At 36.7% G+C, this 22,328-nt stretch overlaps 1 protein-coding gene across 1 annotated transcript in view; it reads right to left on the reverse strand.

The window, feature by feature from the left end:
* The window catches only part of LOC122181323 (atrial natriuretic peptide receptor 1-like), a 33,788-nt gene extending 20,588 nt beyond the window's left edge, over positions 1 to 13,200 (reverse strand). The window contains 7 exon segments of the mRNA XM_042873756.1: positions 2,630 to 2,775; positions 3,997 to 4,099; positions 4,696 to 4,800; positions 5,562 to 5,685; positions 9,553 to 9,685; positions 12,030 to 12,126; positions 13,147 to 13,200. Of these exon segments, the coding sequence (XP_042729690.1) occupies positions 2,630 to 2,775; positions 3,997 to 4,099; positions 4,696 to 4,800; positions 5,562 to 5,685; positions 9,553 to 9,685; positions 12,030 to 12,126; positions 13,147 to 13,200 (762 nt within the window).
* Positions 13,201 to 22,328: the final 9,128 nt, after the last annotated feature.

Here is a 22,328-nt window from a genome sequence, read left to right on the forward strand (position 1 = left end):
GTTTAAGTATCCAGTCTGTATCATATCAGCAGCATTAGAAGTAACAGAAACAAGAAGAAAACAGAATCTAACGAAGTTCTTTAGAACAGTATATTCTATATTCTAGGAGCTAGTGACATGTAATATTTGCACTGCTATGAACTCTTTCCATTATTGTCAGTAATTTTAACACAATGCAGTTGATCTCAGCCTGGGCATCCAAACAGTTGTTTACATCACCTCGTAATACAGAAATGCCCCACCTATGATGCCTCATTGCGTGACAAGAACATATTGCTCTGTAGCCCCAAGAAAAGGAGCACTGCATGTTATATATAGTGACAGAATTATAACCAGATTTACAAATGAGATCAAGTTAAGTCCAGTACTTTAGTATAAGCAATATTGGATATAGATCTTGTGGCTATTTTATAAATAAGACAAAGATGCTCCCATAAATAGCTGTCTTAGGATATTTACAAAACATAAAAGTGTAAGCATATGCTTTCAGAAGACGAGTAGCAGATTAAATTACACAGCTGCATAGCTGCAGTCAATGCCAAAACAGCAAACCCACATTTCACCTTATTTTCTGTAGTGTAGAATTGAATATTAGAAATCATGCATTCCTTGAAACAGTTAACAGAAGTCCAAATAATACTCAAATATACTCTCCACCAAGTGGAAACTGTTTCAACATTTGGAAGGAATTTAAGACTGATGTAGAGCTTGCTGAATCAAAATTATATCATCCCATCTATTTCAAAACATTTCTGGGAAAAGATACCTGCATTTTATTTTGTAAAGATATGACCAATGACATATTAGCTAGAAGTGACCACCAGTGTTGGTGCAGACACTGAGATCAAACGAACTCTCTCTCCTGCTTGAATGCTTAAGAAAATATTAGATTCTAAGATGATAATTCTTACATAATATTAATTACTGAATTAGATAAAAGGATCTTTCCTAACTCATTTATTCATCACCTAAATAACAAAGAAAAGAAGATGCTATTGCAGAATTTGGCAGAAGGAGTAAGTATGTAACAAAAAAATTCCCTAAAACCTACCAAAAAAAAAAAAAAGCAACACTAATAGGTAAGTTTCACTACATTAATAAACTTTTACTTTAGTTAAATCTATTCAAAGTCAAGAAACTCCATTTTCTTTTTGTAAAATTTCAACTGTTTAAAAATATCTGACTTTTGTCATCTGTTCAATTATACATTTCTATCAGAGCATATTCTTTTAAAGGAAAGTTACTATAAGCACTTTGCCACAGCCTTTGTGTGGATTGTAAATGCTCGGGTAAGAAATAGAAACACAAGGAGATCAAGGCTCAGATTTCAAAAATACTTCAGTTCCTAACTTGCAAAGCCACACAAAGAGATGCAGAACAGAGAACAAAATCAAATGGTCATTGAGACCAACCACAGTAACTTACTCTGTGGGCCATCAACATTCTTCCACGTCTTTTCAACACACTCAGTTACTTCAGGTGCTCAGCACAAACGCAGTATGAAAAGAATGGATGAAATATGATTTTATTGATTTACATCATCTATAGGCTACACCCCACAGAAATTATCGAGTAAGTACAGTGAACATAATGACTCTACAACTGTACATAATCATCTGCCATGCCCTTGTTACAGACTTTTTTTAACATGTGAATAAATGAGGCATACAACTCCACCTCACCAAAGGCACTACGAAGAGACAGTGCTAAAAGTAACAGTGCAAATAAGTTGTAATAATTTGTCATCTCTATACAGAAATATTTCCAATCAAATGAATCCACAAGACTAGTGGTCACTTCAGGTTAATTTGCCTTTGTTCAATCATACTTTTACAAAATAAAATGTAGATTTTTTTTTTCCTCAGAAATTTTTTGAAATAAATGGGGCAACTTTGACTAAGTGAGTTCTGTATCAGTCATAAATTTCCTCCAAAATAAGGACACACCACGTTCCTCTCTTGTTATCCTTTTGCTTTTCCTTCACAAGTCTTTTATATTAATCAGTAACACAGATAATCACTAAATTAGTTCAGCTACATTAAGAAAACAGCTTTTTTAAAAAGAGCACACACAGATAAACACACACAAAAAAATTAACAGAAAAAAAAAAAAAGAAATATCTTCTCATTATTCCTTTGGATGTCCAGCTATCAATAATCTTAAAATATCCCAAGTTGAATGTATTCTATAACAAGATGTATTTGGACACTCAGACTTAATGAAGTCTGGTGGATCTAATCCCTTTATGAATTTATCTAATTTGTTTTAGAATTTATGCATACCTCTCACCTCCACAGAGTTTTGGAGTATTTAGTTTCATAATAGGATTTTATTGAGTCAGAAGCACTCTCACTTCACTGGCCGCCCCTACCTTATGTTGTGAAGGACTTAATAACGAGGTGTTCTTATTCCACCATTATGTAGCCTTCTGTTAAATTCCCCTTCAGTCTTAAGCATCAGGGGATGAAATTTCCTATCACAACCAGCCTTCTCATCTAGAGAAGCCATTAATGCCTTGTTTCCTACCACACAGTTTTAAGATGCAGAAGAAAACTTACCCTCTATTAGAACACTCTGTTCAAAATAATGAAATATTGGAGGCAAGAGTAAAGAAAGAAAGAATACTTACTATGACTGTCACAATGAAGCCAGTGCAGACTAAACATACGGGTAAGGCAATTGCTATCCTAGCATAAGCAGACAGAGGGCATTCTCCACAATCTGCTGGACAAATAGAGCAGCTTTCCTCTTCCTCGCAAAAGCCATCTCCACAAACTGATTAGAAACAGAAATGAGAATTAGGTTATTTTAAGGTAGTTTTATTAATCAACAAGGTTGAATTAAGATTTAAACATGTGTTCTTAGGCTGGGAAACCTCAGAGTACCTGAAAGAATACATCCAAAGAATTCAGAGATGGTATCACCCAAGAAGCTGAAATAATTGTGTTCGTTTTTTCTTTTTTTTTTTTTTTTTTTAAGTGATGTAGGTTCTGCTTGATCAGATGAAACTGTTAATGATGTGAGAGCCTTTGACTTTTTTTGTGTCTTAACTCATCATCCATCTGTTGTTTTTTTGTTTTTTTTTGTTCTTCTTTCCTGAGGCAAGAAGTTTCTCCGTGCGGACATTATCTTTTGTGTTCTTTGTACTTAATCCAACCCTTGGCATCTCTAGAAGTATATGATCCCAGGTACTTCAGAGTGAAAGCCTGCAATTCATGCTTCAAGGATTTATTTTTCTCCAAGGTCTTAAGAAAATTATCAAATGTGATTTAAAACAAAAGCCCTAGAGGACAAAACTCTGTCTGTGTCTTGAGTTCTGTTTCAATTTTACCTCTGTGCCTAAACTAATACAGTTCCGCACTTCAGCCTCCTGAGACAAGCTAAGGATATTATCCTGTCACTATGCGATACATTTAAAAAAAAATCCTCAGCAAAACAAAATCCATTGCTTCCATCCACTTTGGAATTGCTTCGGTTCTGCTTTTTTCGTGACACTGAGAAATATATTCTCAGACTTTCAGAAGAGTAGCTAACAAGAATACTGTGATGTTTGCTCAAGCCAGTATTTTTATTCAAGCTGCATGTTTAATTTATCAAATAAGTTTTTCTTTTTAGATTTCATTTTGCTAATATAATTTTATTACTATTTCTGCTTTCCTGCATATAACTAAACTAACGTGCACAGAAATGTGACGACTTTGGAAGCAAAAGGATTTTAAAGTGAACAATGGTTACAGGAAGGGTTTCTACCCTTACAGTAGAGTTAGGTCTAGTTTGCATTCCTTCAGATGAAGAATGTTCAGATCCTCACAATGTCATGACTGGAAGAGTATTTTCAAGGTATTTTCAGCTGATGCTGTTGGTCTTGGTTTGAGTTTACCTGTTTCAATGATAGAGAGGGGTAGCTGTTGCTCTTAGTATCCATGCATGAATGTTAAAAGCACTGAGATTTGCAGTCAGTGTGCAGTTCCCTCACATCTTCACTCTGTATCATACCTACTGCAGGAAGGACTGTGGTTTTCGCTTCCAGAGCAACTTGCATTCTTCCAACTCTGATGTGTGCGATGAGAGAAGTGACACCCACATGAACCAAAACAACCTGCCAAACAAGTGAACAAAGCTGCCAGGATCAAAACTTCACTTGCATATAATAAGTCATTTTAATAAAGATCATACAGTTGTGAAGTTCTCAAAAAGAAGGTACGCATTTTTCAGTATCAGCAAGGAAAGGAGTGCTTGTCTGGTAAGATAAGCAGCAACAAGAAATACAAGCCTCTTGGGATTCCTTTTCACTGGTATGTTTTCTTTCAGCCAGGAATGTCTTTCAGCCTGTACATCCATCACATTTGTTTTCCCGTTACTTCTGTTTGGAAGAAAACTCATAAAGATTTTGCTAACCTGTAACACAGTCCAGTCACTAATGCAGTATTTTCATAGTGTAGACTTTAAACAGACAGATTAGGCTGTATTCTTCCTTCCCATCCCCATTTTTTTTCAACTAATTGCATAGGAGTAGCAGTATAAAAAACTTGTGTTTCCAATCAAGTCAGCTGGGAATTGATGATACTCAGCCTTATGTACCACTTCCATACATAATCCTGACATAAGTAAATGACTCAGGAAACATTGGAACCTATTAGGAAGTAAGTTCTGAGAACAGCAAAGCATTTGTTGTATTCAAAAAATAAACTTTACCTTGGCAGTCCAGTTTCTTTGGCTCATTTTGCCAGCTGTCGACAAAGTGTGAGTAAATATCTGGCCATCATCAGGAATCCATGGACCACATATTCCTCCTCTACCCTTTATCAGAGAGATTGGTTATGTCACTAACAATAACCATAAAAATCCTAGGTCTCCCTCTTTTACCTTTTTAGAGTTATTTATATTCTTCTCAAGAAATAACCAAATCTGTTAAAATGAATAAACTCAAATAATAATCATACACTGAGTTAAAATATCTGACAAATCACATTACTGTTGAAATACATGAACCAACATCTGGTCATACATTTAGCTGCAGTAAGTTTATGAATATACTTTTTTAGTTTTTGCTGTACAAGAACAAGAAACAGAATTGTATCCCACATCTTATATTTTTCTAAAGGAGTTTTATTGCAACTTTTAATATTGCAGTTTATTTTCTTTAGAAAGGAAAAGATCTTTTATGAGTCAATGCCAGTTTGCAGAGCATATCTCACTAAAACTGTCAAAAAGTAGAGAGAGATAATGATACCTGCAATGACAATTCACTCTCTTTCTCTACTGACTGTAAAGAAAGGGTGAATATGAGTCAAGTAATCTTTAAGAGTTGAAACTGGTTCCATCAAGCATAATGAGCAATTCTGAATATTACCTTGTACAAAAATACAGGTATTTGCTTTGCAGCCTCAAATATAGTACAAAACTTTCTGAAATTGACTGACATCCCCACAGCTGCTTCAGTGAACTACTGATTTGGTCTAAATGTGATCACAGAAATAACATCAAATATTTGATCACTGCAATGACTGTCTTATCCATTATCACAAGCAGAACACAGCAACTCATACTATCATACTAACCATAAAAGCCAAAGGACAGGAGTGAATATTGGCATGGTGGACACAGCAGTTCTCGCCATTTGCATCTTTCCAGCTGGCAGGGCACTCATGCTCCTCACAAAATTCCTTTGCAGCACTAGCATTGCTAGCCAACGAGAAAAGAGTGATAATTTTATGTTAATTCATTCTCCCTCAAAAATTGTAAAAAGAACAGAAAATCTTTCACAGAAAAATTACCAGCATAAATATATGCAGTGATAGAAATATTGTTACATCATTTCTTTCTCCTTTGTTCTACTTGTGGTTGAAGCAATCCTATAGCAAAGAGTGCTTTCAACTGGATCACCATCTATATTAAACAATAGGGAGTTCTGTCAGATAAAATAGCTTAGACAGCTACCAACCTCCATTCATGTCTCCTCACTGTCTGCACAACCATATGGGACTACTTGGCACTGCTACATCTGGCTCGGAAGAATTACCATTACTACACTTTTGCTACCAAAAATCTGTGTCCCTGGCTACTTTCATTCTTAGTACTGTCAATTGTATATGTCCATCTATGCATGTGGTTACTATCCTGACTTTGGTATTTTCTTCACAACCCAAACATACAAGGATAGTTAGCACATTGGACAACAATATCAGATAAAATTCCCGAAACCAGAAGCTTAGATCAAAAAGGGGACTATATGAATAGGTTGTTCTTCAAAACAGCCACAGAATCAAAGAACAGCTTAGGGTGGAGTGGACTTCAAAAGATCATCAGATCCAAACTCTCATGAGCAAAGGGAGTCTCTGTGAGATTATCTAGCACCCTGTCCAGTCACAACTTAAAAACTTCCAGTGACGTTGACTCAACCACAGTGACCCCGCAGAGACAGTTCTGGTTACTAACTGTTCTCACTATAAAAAAAAAAAATCTTTAGTGAATCAAGATGAAACCTCTGCCAGTGCAACTTTTTTCCCATTGTTCCTTCTACCTGTGGCTGCTTGTGAAGTGGCCCCCATCCTTTTAGTAGCCACACCTGAAATACTGTAATGTGGTCCTCCATAAGCCTTCACTTATGGAGGCTGAAAAATTTTAATTCCTTCAGCTTCTCCTCACAGGACAGGTACTTCAGCACTTGGATCATCTTTGTGGCCCTTCTTTGGATCCTGTAGAGTCTGTCTGCAGCTTTTTTGAATTATGGGGACCAGAACTGGACACAGTACTCCATGTACAATTTGACAAATACTGAGAAAAACTGGCCAGTAGAGAGTAGGCTTAAAAGAGAAGACAATATTATATGAAATGAACATTAGGTAGAACTTTTGACAGTTCACCACTGGAGGACGAATGTAGTTCTCTGGAAATGTATCACACTTTTTTCCATCTATTTGCTAAGTTACACTTTCAGAAAAACAACTATTTCTCTGAAATTGATTATCACCCTAATAAACATATTTTACTTTAAAATAACATAATTTTTTAGAATCACAGAATCGTTATGGAAAAGACCACTAAGATCACTAAGTCTGAGCATCAGCCCATCCCCACCAGGCCCACAAAGCTATTCAGAGCAGCATCCATGTGTTTGTTGAACACCTCCAGGAATGGTGGGTGACTTCATCATCTCCCTGAGCAGCCTACTCCAATGCATCACCACTCTTTCTCAGAAGAAACTTCTCCAAATATGGTTGACTTGGGAGATATAGCCAGAAGTAGTCATATGGTTTAGTCTGAAAGTTACACGTGGTAGTTCTCTAAATTGAAAGGAATGCCAGCACTCCAGGAAATATCTATATACAGGCTGCTCTGAAAGTAATACCTCCTATTAATTTCCATGGAAACTACAACAAATGCGAAGAGCACAATGACACCATTTGATAGAGCAAATTCTCAGCTACAAAATCTATTTTTCAACAGAGTCACCATCATTAGCTATGCTTTTTTTTTTTTTTTTAGCAATAAATAAAAGCCTGCAAGCGTGCTTGTAGCATTGTGCACTAGTGGAGGTGACCACTGTCACTGCTGCCACTGTTGAAATGCACCACCCACCTACCCCTCACACTCACTGCTCGGTCTCCATAAATATTCAGCATGTATCAATGAATGTCAGTGAGTACAATATTTTTTGCATAGAGGATTTCAGTGAAACACTTTTTTCTTCATCTGTACTTTCATGTCAGATGCTGTTTTGTCAGACTGCCTCTCTGCTGCTCTCTGTCACATGCAACAAAATGTAATGGAATATTGGTGGTTCAGCCTTTACTGCCATACAGCCAACATCTGCCTCTTGTGTGGTGGACTGACATAATAAAAAAAGGAGGCATTAGTTTCAGAGCAGCAAGATCAAGTAGCCAGAACCTAGCAGATTTAAAAAAGAAGATTGTATTGTAAGAAATAAATGCAAAAACAGGAAATAAGGTTGACATAGGTCATATTAAGGACCAGATTTACAAAGGTATAGACATACCCGATATCTGAAATAAGCAAATCTGTCAATCACTAAGACACCTAAATAAATAAAATATTAAAATATTAAAATATAAAAAATATAAAGCTCAAGGTAAAAGTTAAAAGAAATAAAAAAACCCAAAACCTTAAGATAATTACTCCTTAATGCTTTTAGGTCTTTGTAAATGCTTTTTAGAACTTACCATGCATTCAGTACTGCTTTCTGTAGTTCATCAGAACCTTACCCAACCCTTCTGAAGCACATACAATGACTTACCATCTACAGTCATATTTGAGTCAGGTATTCTGAGAGACAGCTGAGATAGGCCTTAGATACTGAGGTACAAGTTGATGGCTCCGTAAAATCACAGCATAAATGCTTCCCTTTTTAATATTTACAGCCTGTCTCTTTGTGCAAGATATGTGTAAATATTCAAAAAGCAAAATTTTATAAACTTCTTACTTATATAAGGGAGTGGGTCACTTTGGAAAGACCAGAAAAACAGATTAATTCCACAAAGTGAAATGTTTTTTTGGTCAAGTTCTTGGAAATATCACTAGCCAGAAATCTCAGATAATTTGATGAAAAACTATTATACAGATCATCAAAATACATCAACTTTTTTTTTTTTTTTTTTTTTTTTTTTGCCATTGCAAATGGATTATAAGTAACATTTCAATTGTAAATAAAACCACTTACCACAAAAACTCTTACAGTCTGAACTTTGTAAAGCAAAAACTCACACTGACAAAGAAAGCATGTGAGGTTTTTCCATAAGCATCTCTTCTAGTAGTCAAATAAAGCACAGAGAGTGGGAAACTATGGCTGCCATCTCTTTCACAAACCTTTTCTTATGTGGTTGGAGCATGCTGTGTACAGCTCAAAATGTATCAGTTCACAACATATTAGTCTTTTATTGACACAAAGTTATACAAAAGCTGTACGTAGCCTACATTGTCCATAGTTTGTGAGGTGACATATAAGGGTATGAGGTGATATTCCAGGCTGGATGTGGCTCTGGGCAGACTGGTCTAGTGCTTGGCAGCCCTGCACACAGCAGTGGAGTTGAAACTAGATGATCACTGTGGTCCTTTCCAACCCAAGTCATTCTATGATATAAACTTCTTGACAGATTTCAACGCTACAGCAATCAAAATAAGCTCTTCAGTGGGTTCTGGAGATTCAATCCCTATGTCATTTATGTTGTGCGCTTTGAACGCTTTTATTATTAAAACTGATACAAACTACAGTGAGTTGGAGAGTCACACTAGAATTTCAGTTGTAAATTCCTTGTGTAGAGATCAGAAGTAACACTCAGAGTTGTACTGAGACTGTAATATATATGCAGGATGACAAGCATTGTCACTAACATGCAGGTGAGTGTGTCACGATGTGCTAGCCAAGCTATTCCAGAGGGGCTAATGACAGTGCAAATGCTTCTACAAGAGAACTAAAGAGATGCAAGAAATTAGTAAGGAGCAAAAGATCACATGTTCTAACTGTGTTACAAAAAATGTGTGTACGTACAGAATCACCATATACTCGTGAAAACATATGATAGGAGGTAATACCTGTGAGAAAGGACTCCATTTTGTACTGCATATTGATAAAAGCCATCTGAAGCAAAGACTGCATAGGTCACATTGAAGAATTCCCCACTTATTGCAGTTTCTGGAGGCTTTTGAACCCACGCCATCTCCAGACCTAGAAACAATAAAATTTTCAGCCTTTTCTACTTGACAGTTGTAAAAAAATGTGAAGTTTCTTCTGTAGTAGGGAACATAGTGTAGTGAAACAGAAGTGTGATTTTCAATTATTCTTCCTATTGCTTTTTACAAGCCCCAGATATTCATCCATCTTAGTGGCTGCATAGGTAAATGCAAATGCACATTTAGATAACAATTCTGACATTCACCTTCTCTAAGCAACTGGAGAAACAGGACAGAAAATCTGATCATCTTACCTATAGTAAATTTATTCCCAGTATAATGGAGTGCTACACTTGATTTCCTCTTATATCAGGTAATAAACATTGTTTGCAATTCTTGGCTGCTTTCACTGAGGCCTACCTCCTGGAAGAACAGACAACTCTAACACCCATGAAATACAGTCAGAACAGTTAGCCTCACAAGATATAAATTATATGTGCTAGTTAAACACTTTAAAAAGTATTATCTTCTTATAAAACCATTTGACAGCTAGAGCAGAGGACAGTGGGAGTACTGCTACCCAGACATTTGTCTTTTTCAATTTCTATACCCTTATAATTTACCCAAATAATTTATCCCACTCATTTCCCTCATTCTCAGGAGACCTTATTACCAACTTTAAACCTAGAAATGAAGTGAGATTATTCTCAAACACTACTATCAAAATCTTTCCATTCTTTTCACCAATCTTTTCCCCTGCTGTTAGACGAAGGTTTTAATTTCTGACACGTCAAATTACTAACATTATGCAGACACATAGACCTCAATTTGTGAGGAAATTTAAAATCCTTTTCCCAGAGGATGGGTGAACCTGCTGTTCAGTTGCTGTTCAGTTATAGACTCAGGTATTACTCCAGAGTTGTTTTTATAAGTGTATTATACACTTGCACTGTTAGTGAAATAAATCACTATTTTTCCCCTTAAACACAAATCCCTTTCAGAAGTAGCAAACTGTAAACTAACCTAAAGATATCACCTCTCCCTTAAAAAGTAAACACTCATTTAGGAGCAGCCTTATGAGAGAAACTACAAAACAAAGATTTACATAAAATGCTAATGTGATTTGCATTAAAAGGAATGAAAGCTAAGCTTCAGGAAAAGTGAGAGAGAACGAAGGTAGGAGGTCAGCAAAAAATTCATAAAAACTCTTATTTCAGTGATAGATACTTCCACATACAAATGATTTGAAGATCTTGCATTACAAGTTAAATTCACAGAAATACAGCAGATGCCTATTACTTTGCATTTAGCAGTGCACCAAAGATGAGAAGGAAGAATCATAGAGAAAGGCAGAATAAAGACTGGAGTTTGTTCTAAAACCGTTTGCGAAGGGTTTATATAAACGAAGCTGCCTACTCATATTGGTTTCCTTTGTCCTAAGTTCACACTGATTTATTAGTAAGAACATTTTTCAAGCCAGTCTTTTTTTTTTTTTTTTTTTTTTTCCGGTAAATAGTAGTTTCAATGTTAAAGCAATAGTAAATTCTTACAGCTTGACAACTTACTTGACAATTACCTAGACAGTCTTTCAATTTCTTTGTTCAATCCAAACTCTTCACAAAATGTTTTGTTACATTTTTTTTTTACTACATTTTGTGTAGCATGGAGTTCAGAACATCACCCAGCAGTTTATTTCCTGGAGCATTTTTACCAGTATTACAGTTTCACAGGTGCACTTGTTTTTCTCTAAAAAAGCCTACCAAAAAAGAAAGAATTGTCTCCAGTTCAATCTTTTCTAACATAAACAAAAGTGTTCCACTTTGTTTTCCCATCTCAATCAATTCAGGAGATTTAAAAAAAAGAAACTTCTTGTTGCCATATCATCATGTAAACTCAGTTTTCAAACTGGAGTAAGTGGTTAAAGATCTCAGATTTTAAGTGGAACACAATTTTGAGCAAGGAGAGAAAAGCATGAAATGTAGAAATGGTATTTTTATTTCCTGGCTAGAGGGTTTAAGTAATTCACTTTTTAAATGATGCCACAGAATTCCAGGAATAGAATTTGCAACAGTACTGAGCTGACTACCTGATTTGTTTGGGTTATGTTGCATTTGGTTTTCTAATGAGAAATGTTTTCAATTCTTATTTTAGGAGAAGGTGCTCAGCTGTTGCGATTACTTTTTCTTTTAGAATCAATAAATACTGAGCAAATAATTGCTCAGAAGTATCTTTTGACTGTTTTCTTTCACCTTTTTCTCAAGAAAGAATGTCATCACCGACTCTGATGCCTGCCACCATGTGAAGCATTTGTTATGAGTTAGGTATCAGTCTGAGCACTTCAATTTTAGGTCTTCAGCCATTCCCTGAAGTGATATTCCTTCAGCAGCTTTAGAACTCACCTCCACAGTCCATCATGTTATATTCATCTGGTTTTTCCAGGGGCCAACAGTCATAGTCTTTGTTGTCTAAATCATGCCATCCTTCCACTAATATCACCTGCCAGAAACAGACCTTTTAAAACACTGCACAGAAATGGGAAGGATACTTTCAATCTGCAGTTTGTCTTTCTATCTGAAGCAACAATAGAAACAATACCTGGCAATTTTATTTTGTCTCTTCAAGTTCTGGAGGCAAAAATGATATTTCCTAGGGATCAGTATATTATTTTGATCTACCCAGTAATTAGTCGTAAGACAATTAGGTGAATTAACTAAAACTTCTCTTCCAGAAGCTTTCCTCTGCAAAAAATAGGCAGTTCTAGGAGCATATGCAGAGACGTATTATTTAAAGACATTTTTTCTTTGTGTTTAAAATGACATACTCCTGCTCCAAACTATCTTTTTTTCAATCTTTTACACCTAAATTATTTCAATGACTATTTTTCATTAAAGTTTTAATAACAAATTATATATGTAATACATATAATTTCACAAATGTTATAATAGGCAATTACAGAAAAGGTAACATATGCCTATTACATGCATAATACAGCATTATAATAGCATACAGAGTGAATTTGAATGATTACAAAATATGTAATATACCTATATATATATATACTATATATATACATATATATATATATATATGCAGTTATACACTGCAAATGTATTTATACTAATCAAGTAACAGAATATACACTGTAGGCCATAGATGAAAAGAATATATTGTGACAATACATTTTGGTCTTAATATTGTGACAATACATTTTGGTCTTAATCCACAGTTAGTAAAGCATATTAAGTTCTATTCATATAATCTATTTTCTTCTGTACATATTATTGGAGAATAATCATCTACTGGTTTATGCAATTACTTATCCCATTATTCCAGGAGTAAGATTTATATAATTGATTTTTACAATGCAGCCTGCCATTATTCTTGTTTTTTATGTTACTAAAAGAGGATTCAACAATTACCTGAAATTAATAGCCATCTCCCTGCAATAAGCCATCTACAGTTCCTTTCAGACCACACAAATATGTGATGGTAGAAGGATCTACATAGCTTACCTACCAATAAACTGAGGAGGCTTCGTAGCCTGAAGGCAAGTGTTTTGGTAGCTCTCATGCTCACTAGTGTGCATCCAGCTCATCAAGTGATGAGGCTGCTTCTGACACTGCTGTTGCTGCTGAATTAGATGCCCCTGTCTAAGAAGGGGGGTTGCTAGGCAAGCTGATTCTGACAACTTCAGCTGCTGCAGATGTTCTGCCTCCCCCTTCACTCTTCTACCCTACTCTACTTCTTTTTGGTGCCGGTTGGAAACACTCTGCCACACCTCTGCCAGACCTCTCTGAAAAACCAGTACTCTCTTAGGGGAAGCCCCACCTTCAGACTGGTGTCATTTCTGCTCCTGTTCAGCTCAAAGCCGTAAGAGCAATGGGAGGATTTTATTGCAGTGCCTGCTTGAGTTTGGATAGCATCTGACCTTTAGATGGTATCAGACAGATGATGAATTAATAATGTGGAAATAATCACAAAGACAAGTTGGGCCTGGGTGAGGAGAGGTGTACAAACTTCATGACAAGACAGGGCCAGCTAGAAGTTAACTATGTGATCTCCCTATGTTCCTTCCAATCTGAAGTATTTTAGATCCCATAACTCCAATTACTCAATCCTGGAAGCGCAGGACAACTTCAGTCTATGATATGCTACACCCAGCCATACTGAAAAGATGCTTCTAGGACTCCTCCTATTTTCTGAAGTCACTGTTAACACAGGATGTCAGTAGTGATTTGGCTCTTCTGAGTAACTTGACTGGAATTTTGGCTCTCAACCCAAAACGACTTCAAGAGTCTTAGTCAACATGCTTGACTTCACAATCTACTGAATTTAAAGTTACTCTGATGCGATATATGCCCTGTTCATCTTGAAAGTGGTTTTAGGTCAATTAAAAAATACTTAGCTCCCTGTACTTTGCTGTGAGCATTTCACACAAGCCATAGGTTTAAATATATGGAAGCATTTACAGACTGTTTCAACTTGGCTATATTGTAGAAAGAAAGGAGAAATAAAAATGCCATTTTTGGCTAGAATTAACTGCTCAGAAGAGCTCTACATATATTAACACTAGGAGAGGTTTTCTTAGTGATTTGTTTCAGGATATTTTGTGCTTAATGAGGAATTTGCTGGCAGGAAAGCTAAGGATTACAGATTGCTAGATCCTACAGCAGCCAACAGATTAATAGACTGATCTTATTTTATTTAATAGGGCTGTCAAATATTCAGACGACATTAGTATCATGATTCAAGGCCTGCTAGAATAATACCTTACCTTTATAGCTACTTGTCTGCCACAGAGTTCAGAAGTCCTGGAAGGTGGCCATGTACAACAAGCTGGTCCAGGAATCTGAATTAAAGATGGATGGAAATCAGTGGTGAATATCTGATTTAACAACCTACCTGAGCAATACATTAGTCATGTCTTTATACAACTCTGTATACAAAGGAAGTCAGAAAGAGATTTCAATGAAGTGAGATGGTCATCTGAAGCTTAATAATCTTTCCATTTGCTTCTATTTCACTTAGAAAATTACCTGCATATTAATTTCTCAGTACTGCATTATACTATGAGTTATATTTCAGACACAGTCTGACTAAAATATAGATTATTCCATCTACTGCCACTTGATTGGCTCACTGTGCTCAATAATAGAACTCCTTGGATCCCTCTCTTCAAAGGAGAAGTAAATGAAATAAAAGTAATTTCTACACCTTCAAATAAAGTTTATCTAAAACTTATTTTTACATATTTATTTTTGTTGGTTATGCTCAGATGGTCATTTAAGAAACATGGTTTCCATTTCATTCTTTAACTTACTTACAATTTCTAATATTGTAAAAATGAAGAATACTTCTTTAACTTAAACATACATATACTGCATTTGTAGAAAATAACAGTGGTTAAAGTATTGATGAATAAAACTTCTTAAATATATACTTTGAAATATTTTAGAAAAGTGATTTCAAGCAATATACTGAAAAAAATAAAAATCCTAGCATGAAACTTCCACAGCCCATCTTTGAAGATACTATTTATTCTGGAATTCAAGCTTTCTAGGTAGTTCCTGTCTTGGTAACAATCTGGTGTTAAAATAGAGATGCTTAAACTATTCTGTGTCTAATTTGATCCAATTTTATAGAATGACAATTATTTGCAACATAAAACACTCTCAAAAAATCATTACTAAGCCTCATATGTAACTTAAAAATAATGGAATGCCAATGATCTCTTTTGTCACAAATGCATTTTCTTCTTTTTTTTTTTTTTAAATATTACATACTACTATGCAGTGTATGTTATTATCCAGATTTTATCAGAGCATTTTATACATACACAGGAAAAGACAGATTTAGAAAATGACAAAAACAAACAAACAAACAAAAAACTTTATAAACATTTGGATGGACTACAAAATATTTATTCAGGGATGAATCAAGAGGGACAGTTCAAGGAGAAAACGTGAAAAACTGGGCACTTATTACATAAAAGTGAATGGATAAGGTGTGTGAAAAAAAGCTCCATCAGCATTTATGCTTCCTAAAGGGAAGTGGTTTATATAATCTTTTATATTATATGCATGCATTCACACGCAGGGATATTATGACCCTAAAGACAAAAAAAGAATTCCAAGCAGAAACTGCAGAGATCCTGACCAAAAGAGCATTGCACACCAAGGAGTCATGAGCTGTTCTGTGCTGTACACCCAGAGTGGCCGTCAGGCAAGTAGTTTCTTTTCCAACAGTGTAATTTATAGATGGGATTGTTTCCTTGCAATAAAAACGTGCACTGGGTGAATGACTGAAAGGGGACAATCTCTGCAACGTACAAGTTCTGCATGGCATACTGTGTGTGGGTTGGACGTCTGTCTGCTGCTTCAGGGCTTGGGGTTCCCAGCATCTGAAGGGCCATAAAATTATCCGTGGTATTCTCTTTTTATAATCTGAGCTCAAATACCAAACACTGTAAATGGAGTCCGATTGCTGTTTTTTTTTCCACTGGGACATAACACTGGGACCAGCACCTCCTTGCACAAAGCAGAAGCTTCTACAGTCATTTTTGCTAAAAGGTAAACAACCGTCACCAGAGCACTCTGAGATTTCCCTCTAGTGGTGGAACGGCAGAACAACGAGAGGACGATTCCCCCTTGCGCGCAGGTAGGTTTAAGCATAGCTTCGACTTCATGCCAAAGGTTCCACAAAAGGAGCACCTGCAGTGTCACCTGCCCGCGAGCAGCGCAGCACAAAAACTGTTTATCTTCCCAACTGGGAGTCTGGTGAGACAGTAGTGGTGGCTCCCTACCTCTTCCCTTCAGGAGAGTGATGCAATGGACAGAGACCCAAGCAACGTACAGACGTGTTTATAGCAAGTTATTACACATCTACTGTTTGCACGTTCAGCCTGCATAAAGTGCTCTGCCATTCTACTTAATGCAGCCCATATACAGAGAGTATAGTTCCAGTGCTGGAATTCCATGTTGACACAAAGTACATGTGTTCAGTTCTCCCAGCAGACTTTCTGCTAGTTATGGGATTAACCGGGCGATCAGATCAGAATCATGATCTAGATACAACTGAAATTTTCTTTTCCTTGTTCAGCTGCAAATGTTCTAACTGGGTCAGTGTTTTTTCCTCTCACCCTCTGCCTTTTCTCATCTATTCTGGCTGCAAAAATCACTTGCATTCAAGTAAGAACCGTGTTCATGATATGGTTCAGTAAGACTTCAATTATAGTCAAGCTTCAGTAAGTAAGATCAAGAACCAACATCTCATTTTCTCTAGAGTTCTTGGTAATTTGATTAAAAGACTGAAAATTGTCATAATTTTTGTAGTAGGTTGGAAGCTTCAGAAGTAGTGAGTATGGAGAATGTTGAGACCAAATTGCATTGTGGTTAAATGCTGGGGTGCAGGAAGCAAGCCTTGCATAAAGCACGCCATCACATCACCGTATGTATCTTTAGATTTCCCTCACTCCCCCTGGTACTGGAAGTTGGAGAGAACTCAAAAGAAAAAGGCCTTGGGCTAAAAGTATGCTAATCAGAAAATAAAAAAAAGGGGTAATAACGTATTTGTTCCAAAAGATCTGAAAGCTTAATGTTAGATAATTAATCTTTGATGACAGTTTAACTCAAATGCTGCAGAATGAACAAACAGTTACACAGTTTACACAAAGGAATAGAGCTGGAAGGAAGTGTGAAAGCATGACAGTTTTGTGATAAGGAAATTGGGGGCATTGAAAACTGTAGCTAGAAAACTGCTTCTCCTGACTACAATCTAGAATGTTACATACTTTACAAATTCACACGAATCTCAAAAACACAAATAACATTCATCAGTAGGGTGACAGGTAGTCTTCTCTGGACTCTCAAGTTGCTTAACAAATTTACGTTTTTATAAATACATTCCTTAGGCCCATTGCAGTGTGTAGAGAATCACAGAAAGGTTTGTTCTGTGGCTGCAGCAGTGTTTAATCTGCAGCAGTACATAAGATTAAATATTTAATTCATCTCAAAAATGTTAAAAAAATAATCAGAACACAAAGCATGAAGTATCAAGAACATTCACTCTCAATTGTGTTAAAACTGTTATCTGGGATATATTGCAAACGTGAAATAATTCTCTTTAAGAATATACACTTCTGTCTGTTCAGAGAATTGATCAGCACACAAGCTGCCATGGAAGGTATGCAAACTTTTAGGATTTTCATCATGTAAAGAAATCTATCCTTCTCCTAATAAGAAAGTAGAAGGAAGGATGACATCTGGAATTTCACAATCAGAATACTCACAGTGAGAAATCTAGCAAGCAATAGTGATTCTCTAGTTGGAAATTCTGTTGATTGAAAACTTTGGGACTGGATAAGAAAAAAAGAGTGTGCAGTTCTCATAGAATCAAACAGGAACTTCTAAGAGATCCAGGTTAACCTTCAGAAATTCTCAGCCTAAGTACATAACTTAAAAGAGATTTTTGCATCTAGAGATTTGCATGAATTAATCAATAGGTTTCTGCTACTGTAATGTGGGATGTCAACATCAGAGTTGTTCAAAAGGCATTCCAAAAGCCTGAGAATGTGAGAATCTAATCCTACTTCAGTTTGATAGGATGACTTCCTGAGAGGCGTAGAAGAATTGGTCCTACTTCAGCACAGAATAATTCTGTTTGGGTAGAAACTGAGTAGAACATCTCTGATGTTCTCAAATGCCTCTCATCATTCAGTACTCCCACACAGGCAGAAATGTTTGTAGTCCTAGAGAACAAGGTAACTTAGTTAAGATCTGCTGGGGAGGATCTTGGTGTCAGAGAGTGACAGCAGTGGAAGGACATTTCTGTTCTTACAGAAACCATGTTCCTTAGGTACACTGATCACTCCACAGGTTGCAGTGACATTTGAATGAAATCTACATTTTGCCTACGTTATCCAGTAACTTAATATCTAATAACTTAATCTACATTAAGTTTTTCACTCTTCCTCCTTTCTCACTGCATGACTCATTTCTGTTTACAGAATTCTTGAATGATTTTCTGACCATGTTTTCATCCATTTAGTGTTGCATATTTATTGACATTTCAAAAAGACACCCTTACAAGCCACAGTAGCCTCAGTGTTTCCAGGAACTCGTGAGATCAGGAATTCCTCATTGATACTAAGATGTCAATGACATAGGGATCTTTTCATTGTATGCCAATGAAGGATAATTTGGTTTTTGGATAATATCTTTGGATCAGACGAAAAATGAAATGGGAATCCCAAATTATTCCCTGAAGTCATGCTTATTTTTGCATACATCAAACTAGACAGATTTTTGCTTGACTTCTTTTTAATAATCTTCAGTATGATCTTTACCCCTTCACTGGTGGCCTAGTCCAAATAATTCACTAGTCTTCCTTCTAAGAAAGCTTTTGTAATGTTCAACCTCTTTCTATGTTGCCGTAATTTCAGCTCAGAACATGGAGAACAGTTAACAGTCTGATTTGTACACCAGGACTACAAGACTTCTCTCATACTGTAATTAAAATAAATATCACACTTCTGGAAAGACATAGGAAACATTATTTGCTTAATATTCCAGTCTATTTGCTAGTGGAAGCATCGTCTCAGTGAACTTTTAAAATCTGTGCATCGAGTGGAATAAACTTGCTTGATGTCCAGTTTGCCATAATTCGATTTTACAGGCTGTTTTGCTGCTAACTAGTTGTCTTTTGGGAGATGCTGAGAATTTTCAACCTCTGCTGAACCTGAAAAGATTTCAATGCCATTCAAGATCCTCTGCTTCTTTGAGTACATTACTTTCTTTGCTAAAGGCAGATGTGTTTTCTTTAACAGAAAACACAGGAGAGCCAGCAACTCTATTCCTGCCACATTTAGCACCCAAACAGAGATCAATCTGATATTTGCACTGCAGCTTTGACACAAGGCACAGTGGCTCAAGAGCTGGCAGAAGAAACAAAAGAAAATTGAACTGAATTTGAAAGCTAAATAGCCAGTGTGCCTTACCTGTTGGGATAACATAAGGTATGCTTTTGCAGGCAACTATCATCTGATGTAGGACTCAGCCTACACTTTGAAATGCCTGGCACACATCTTTGCTTTTTCCAATGATATGCTAGGTCCAGAGTAAGGAACCTGAAGGGAAACTCCAATAAAGACTTTAGGGATACCAAGTCATTATTATAATTTGTATTTTCCATGGTCTTACTTTTTTATTGCCTTAGGCAAGTGGCTATTTAGCTTTTTCTACTGTCTGTCTACTCCAGAGAGCACACACTAGAGTACTGTCATTACTACATCCAGTAGAGGCAAGCTAAGTGGATGCATAGAGCGTCAGTATGATTCTACAGTTATATATTTTTCACTCTGCTCTGTTAGCACACAGATAGGACTTGAGCTGTGTCTTCTCACTTATACTTTCCTCAGTCCTCTTTCAACTTGTACAATTCCTTGATGACTAAACTTCTTAGAGCAGTCGTCTTGTGGAAGATTCTCAAAGGCACCAATAGCAGCCAGAAGCCTGATGTCCACTGAGTCTCCCTATGGTATGCCACTTCTTTCTTGGAATAACCTCTTCTCCTTTTTGTGTAAGCACGTGTTTGATGAGTAATAAAGGAGACACTAAGAATCTTGACAGAGGCTATCAGGACCTAGGTTTATCTCTCCCTCCTGAAAGCTATGCTGCCTGGACTTAGCAGCTATCCTCCTTTAAAGTGATGTGAGGCAGAGATGTGTAAGAAGCCCTAGCACAAGCTCTCCACCTTTCTGTTAAGCTGCTTTTAGGCTGGGTTTTCATGCCTGTTTTCTTACAAAGCAGTGTTGCCCCTCTGCCCATACCTGACCAGGTACCCTCTTGATTTGAATCCTGACACTGAAACATGGACTTGACTTTAGAATTCTCTCATCACTGTGGACATGCCTGGAAAACTGCACTCTTGGCTTACAATGTTTCCCATCTCCAGACCTGTCCTGCTTGCTGTGTTTCAGCACTACTATGACTGGCTTGCTGTCACATGTAGCTTCTGCACCTTCCTTCCTTGTGGAGGACTCTTCCCCTGTGGCTCATTGTCAAAGAGATCTTAGCTGTAATGCTACAGAAAAAAATAAATATATTCTGAGGAAAAAATGCAGTAGAGTAAAATTCTACTCGGAGAGGAGGAAAACATAAATGTTTTATCAATACCTCTCTACTTTTTATGATCTCCTTTTCTTTCATCCTCAAGTCTTTGGTATATTTTCCTGAACTTTTTCTAAAAATAAGAGTGGCTTATACCAAACACCTACTCTCTCCAAAAAAAAAAAAAAAAAAAAAAAAAAAAAAAAAAAAAAAAAAGTTATTGATTACATTTTAACTAGGTAATTATCATACAAAATTAACTTCAAAACCAGGCCTTATCAAACTTTGAGACTGTTGTTTGTTTTTTTTTTTTAATAGTACCTATTTATTCATTTTGCTTTCCAAGCATACTGCTCCCCTATAGTATTTGCTTCAGACTGGCAGTGGATTTAGAAGTTTTTCCTAAATTTATACAAGCATTTTAGTTTTTTAACAATGATAGCTCTATTACATTATCTGACCACTACCAATTTTCAGAGCATGGCCAGCAGGTCAAGGAGGTGATCCTTCCCTTCTACTCTGTCCTGGTGAGGCTTTTCTTGGAGTACTGTGTCCAGTTCTGGGCTCCCCAGTATAAAAATGACAGGATCTCCTGGAAAGAGTCCAGCAGAGGGCCAGAAGGACAATAAAGGGCCTGGGACACCTGTTTTATGAGGAAAGGCTGAGCAACGTGGGTCTGTAAAGCCTTGAGAAAAGAAGGCTCAGAGGAAGGCTAAGGTACGGGAAGCAAAGGGACAAGGCTAGACTTTTCAGTGGCGCATGGCAATAGGACAAGTGCAAACAGACATAAATTAAAGCATAGGAAGTTCTGCACAAATGCGCATGAGAACTTCTTCGCAGTAAGGGTGACAGAGCACTGGAACAGGCTGTTCAGGGAGACTGTGAACTCTCCTTCTCTGGAGACATTCAAGACCCATCTGGACACCTACCTGTGCAGCCTGCTGTAGGAAGCCTACTTTTCAGAGGGGTTGGACTAGATGATCTCTGGAGGTCCCTTCCAGCTACAATTCTGTGATTCTGTGATTAGTTCATAAAATCCTTCCCCAAAGACAAGCAGTGTTCTCCCCTCATGACAGAAGGGAGTTAAAGAGTCAGGCTACTTGTTGAAAGGTTAGGAAAACTAGATATGCCACACAGACACAAGAACAAAGGAAATAAATTGCTCTTCTACTAACTCCTGCAGAAAGCAAGGCTTCCCAGAGATTTTGAGGCTTGTTCACTTTACTTCTGGAGAGCAAATATCTGGACTCTGAGGACTGAGAAGTATGGAGCTTGAAATGAGCTTGATGTTAGAAGATTCTATGTTTAAAGAGAGAAGGGGTTTATGAAAAACCTGAATGCCCAAGGAACTGGTGTGCCTCTGTACTGATGAGGAAGATGCCATTTTAATGGTGGTTTGGGATGAACTCATTAGCACATTGAGCGTGACTCATGAGGACTGTTATAGAATATTTTAGAGAGTTTTCCCCTTTACATTTGAGCAGAAAAGTGCTTTTCATCCTTGGTTCGGCTATTTCTGATAGCTAGGGCATATTTCAAGGCATTCTCCATGTTTCATGCAGGGCTTATGAAAAGACTATTTTTACCACATGG

Source organism: Lagopus leucura, unplaced genomic scaffold (assembly GCF_019238085.1).
Source record: "Lagopus leucura isolate 7727_CA_CO unplaced genomic scaffold, USGS_WTPT01 Super-Scaffold_54, whole genome shotgun sequence".
In the NCBI taxonomy this organism is placed as follows: domain Eukaryota; kingdom Metazoa; phylum Chordata; class Aves; order Galliformes; family Phasianidae; genus Lagopus; species Lagopus leucura.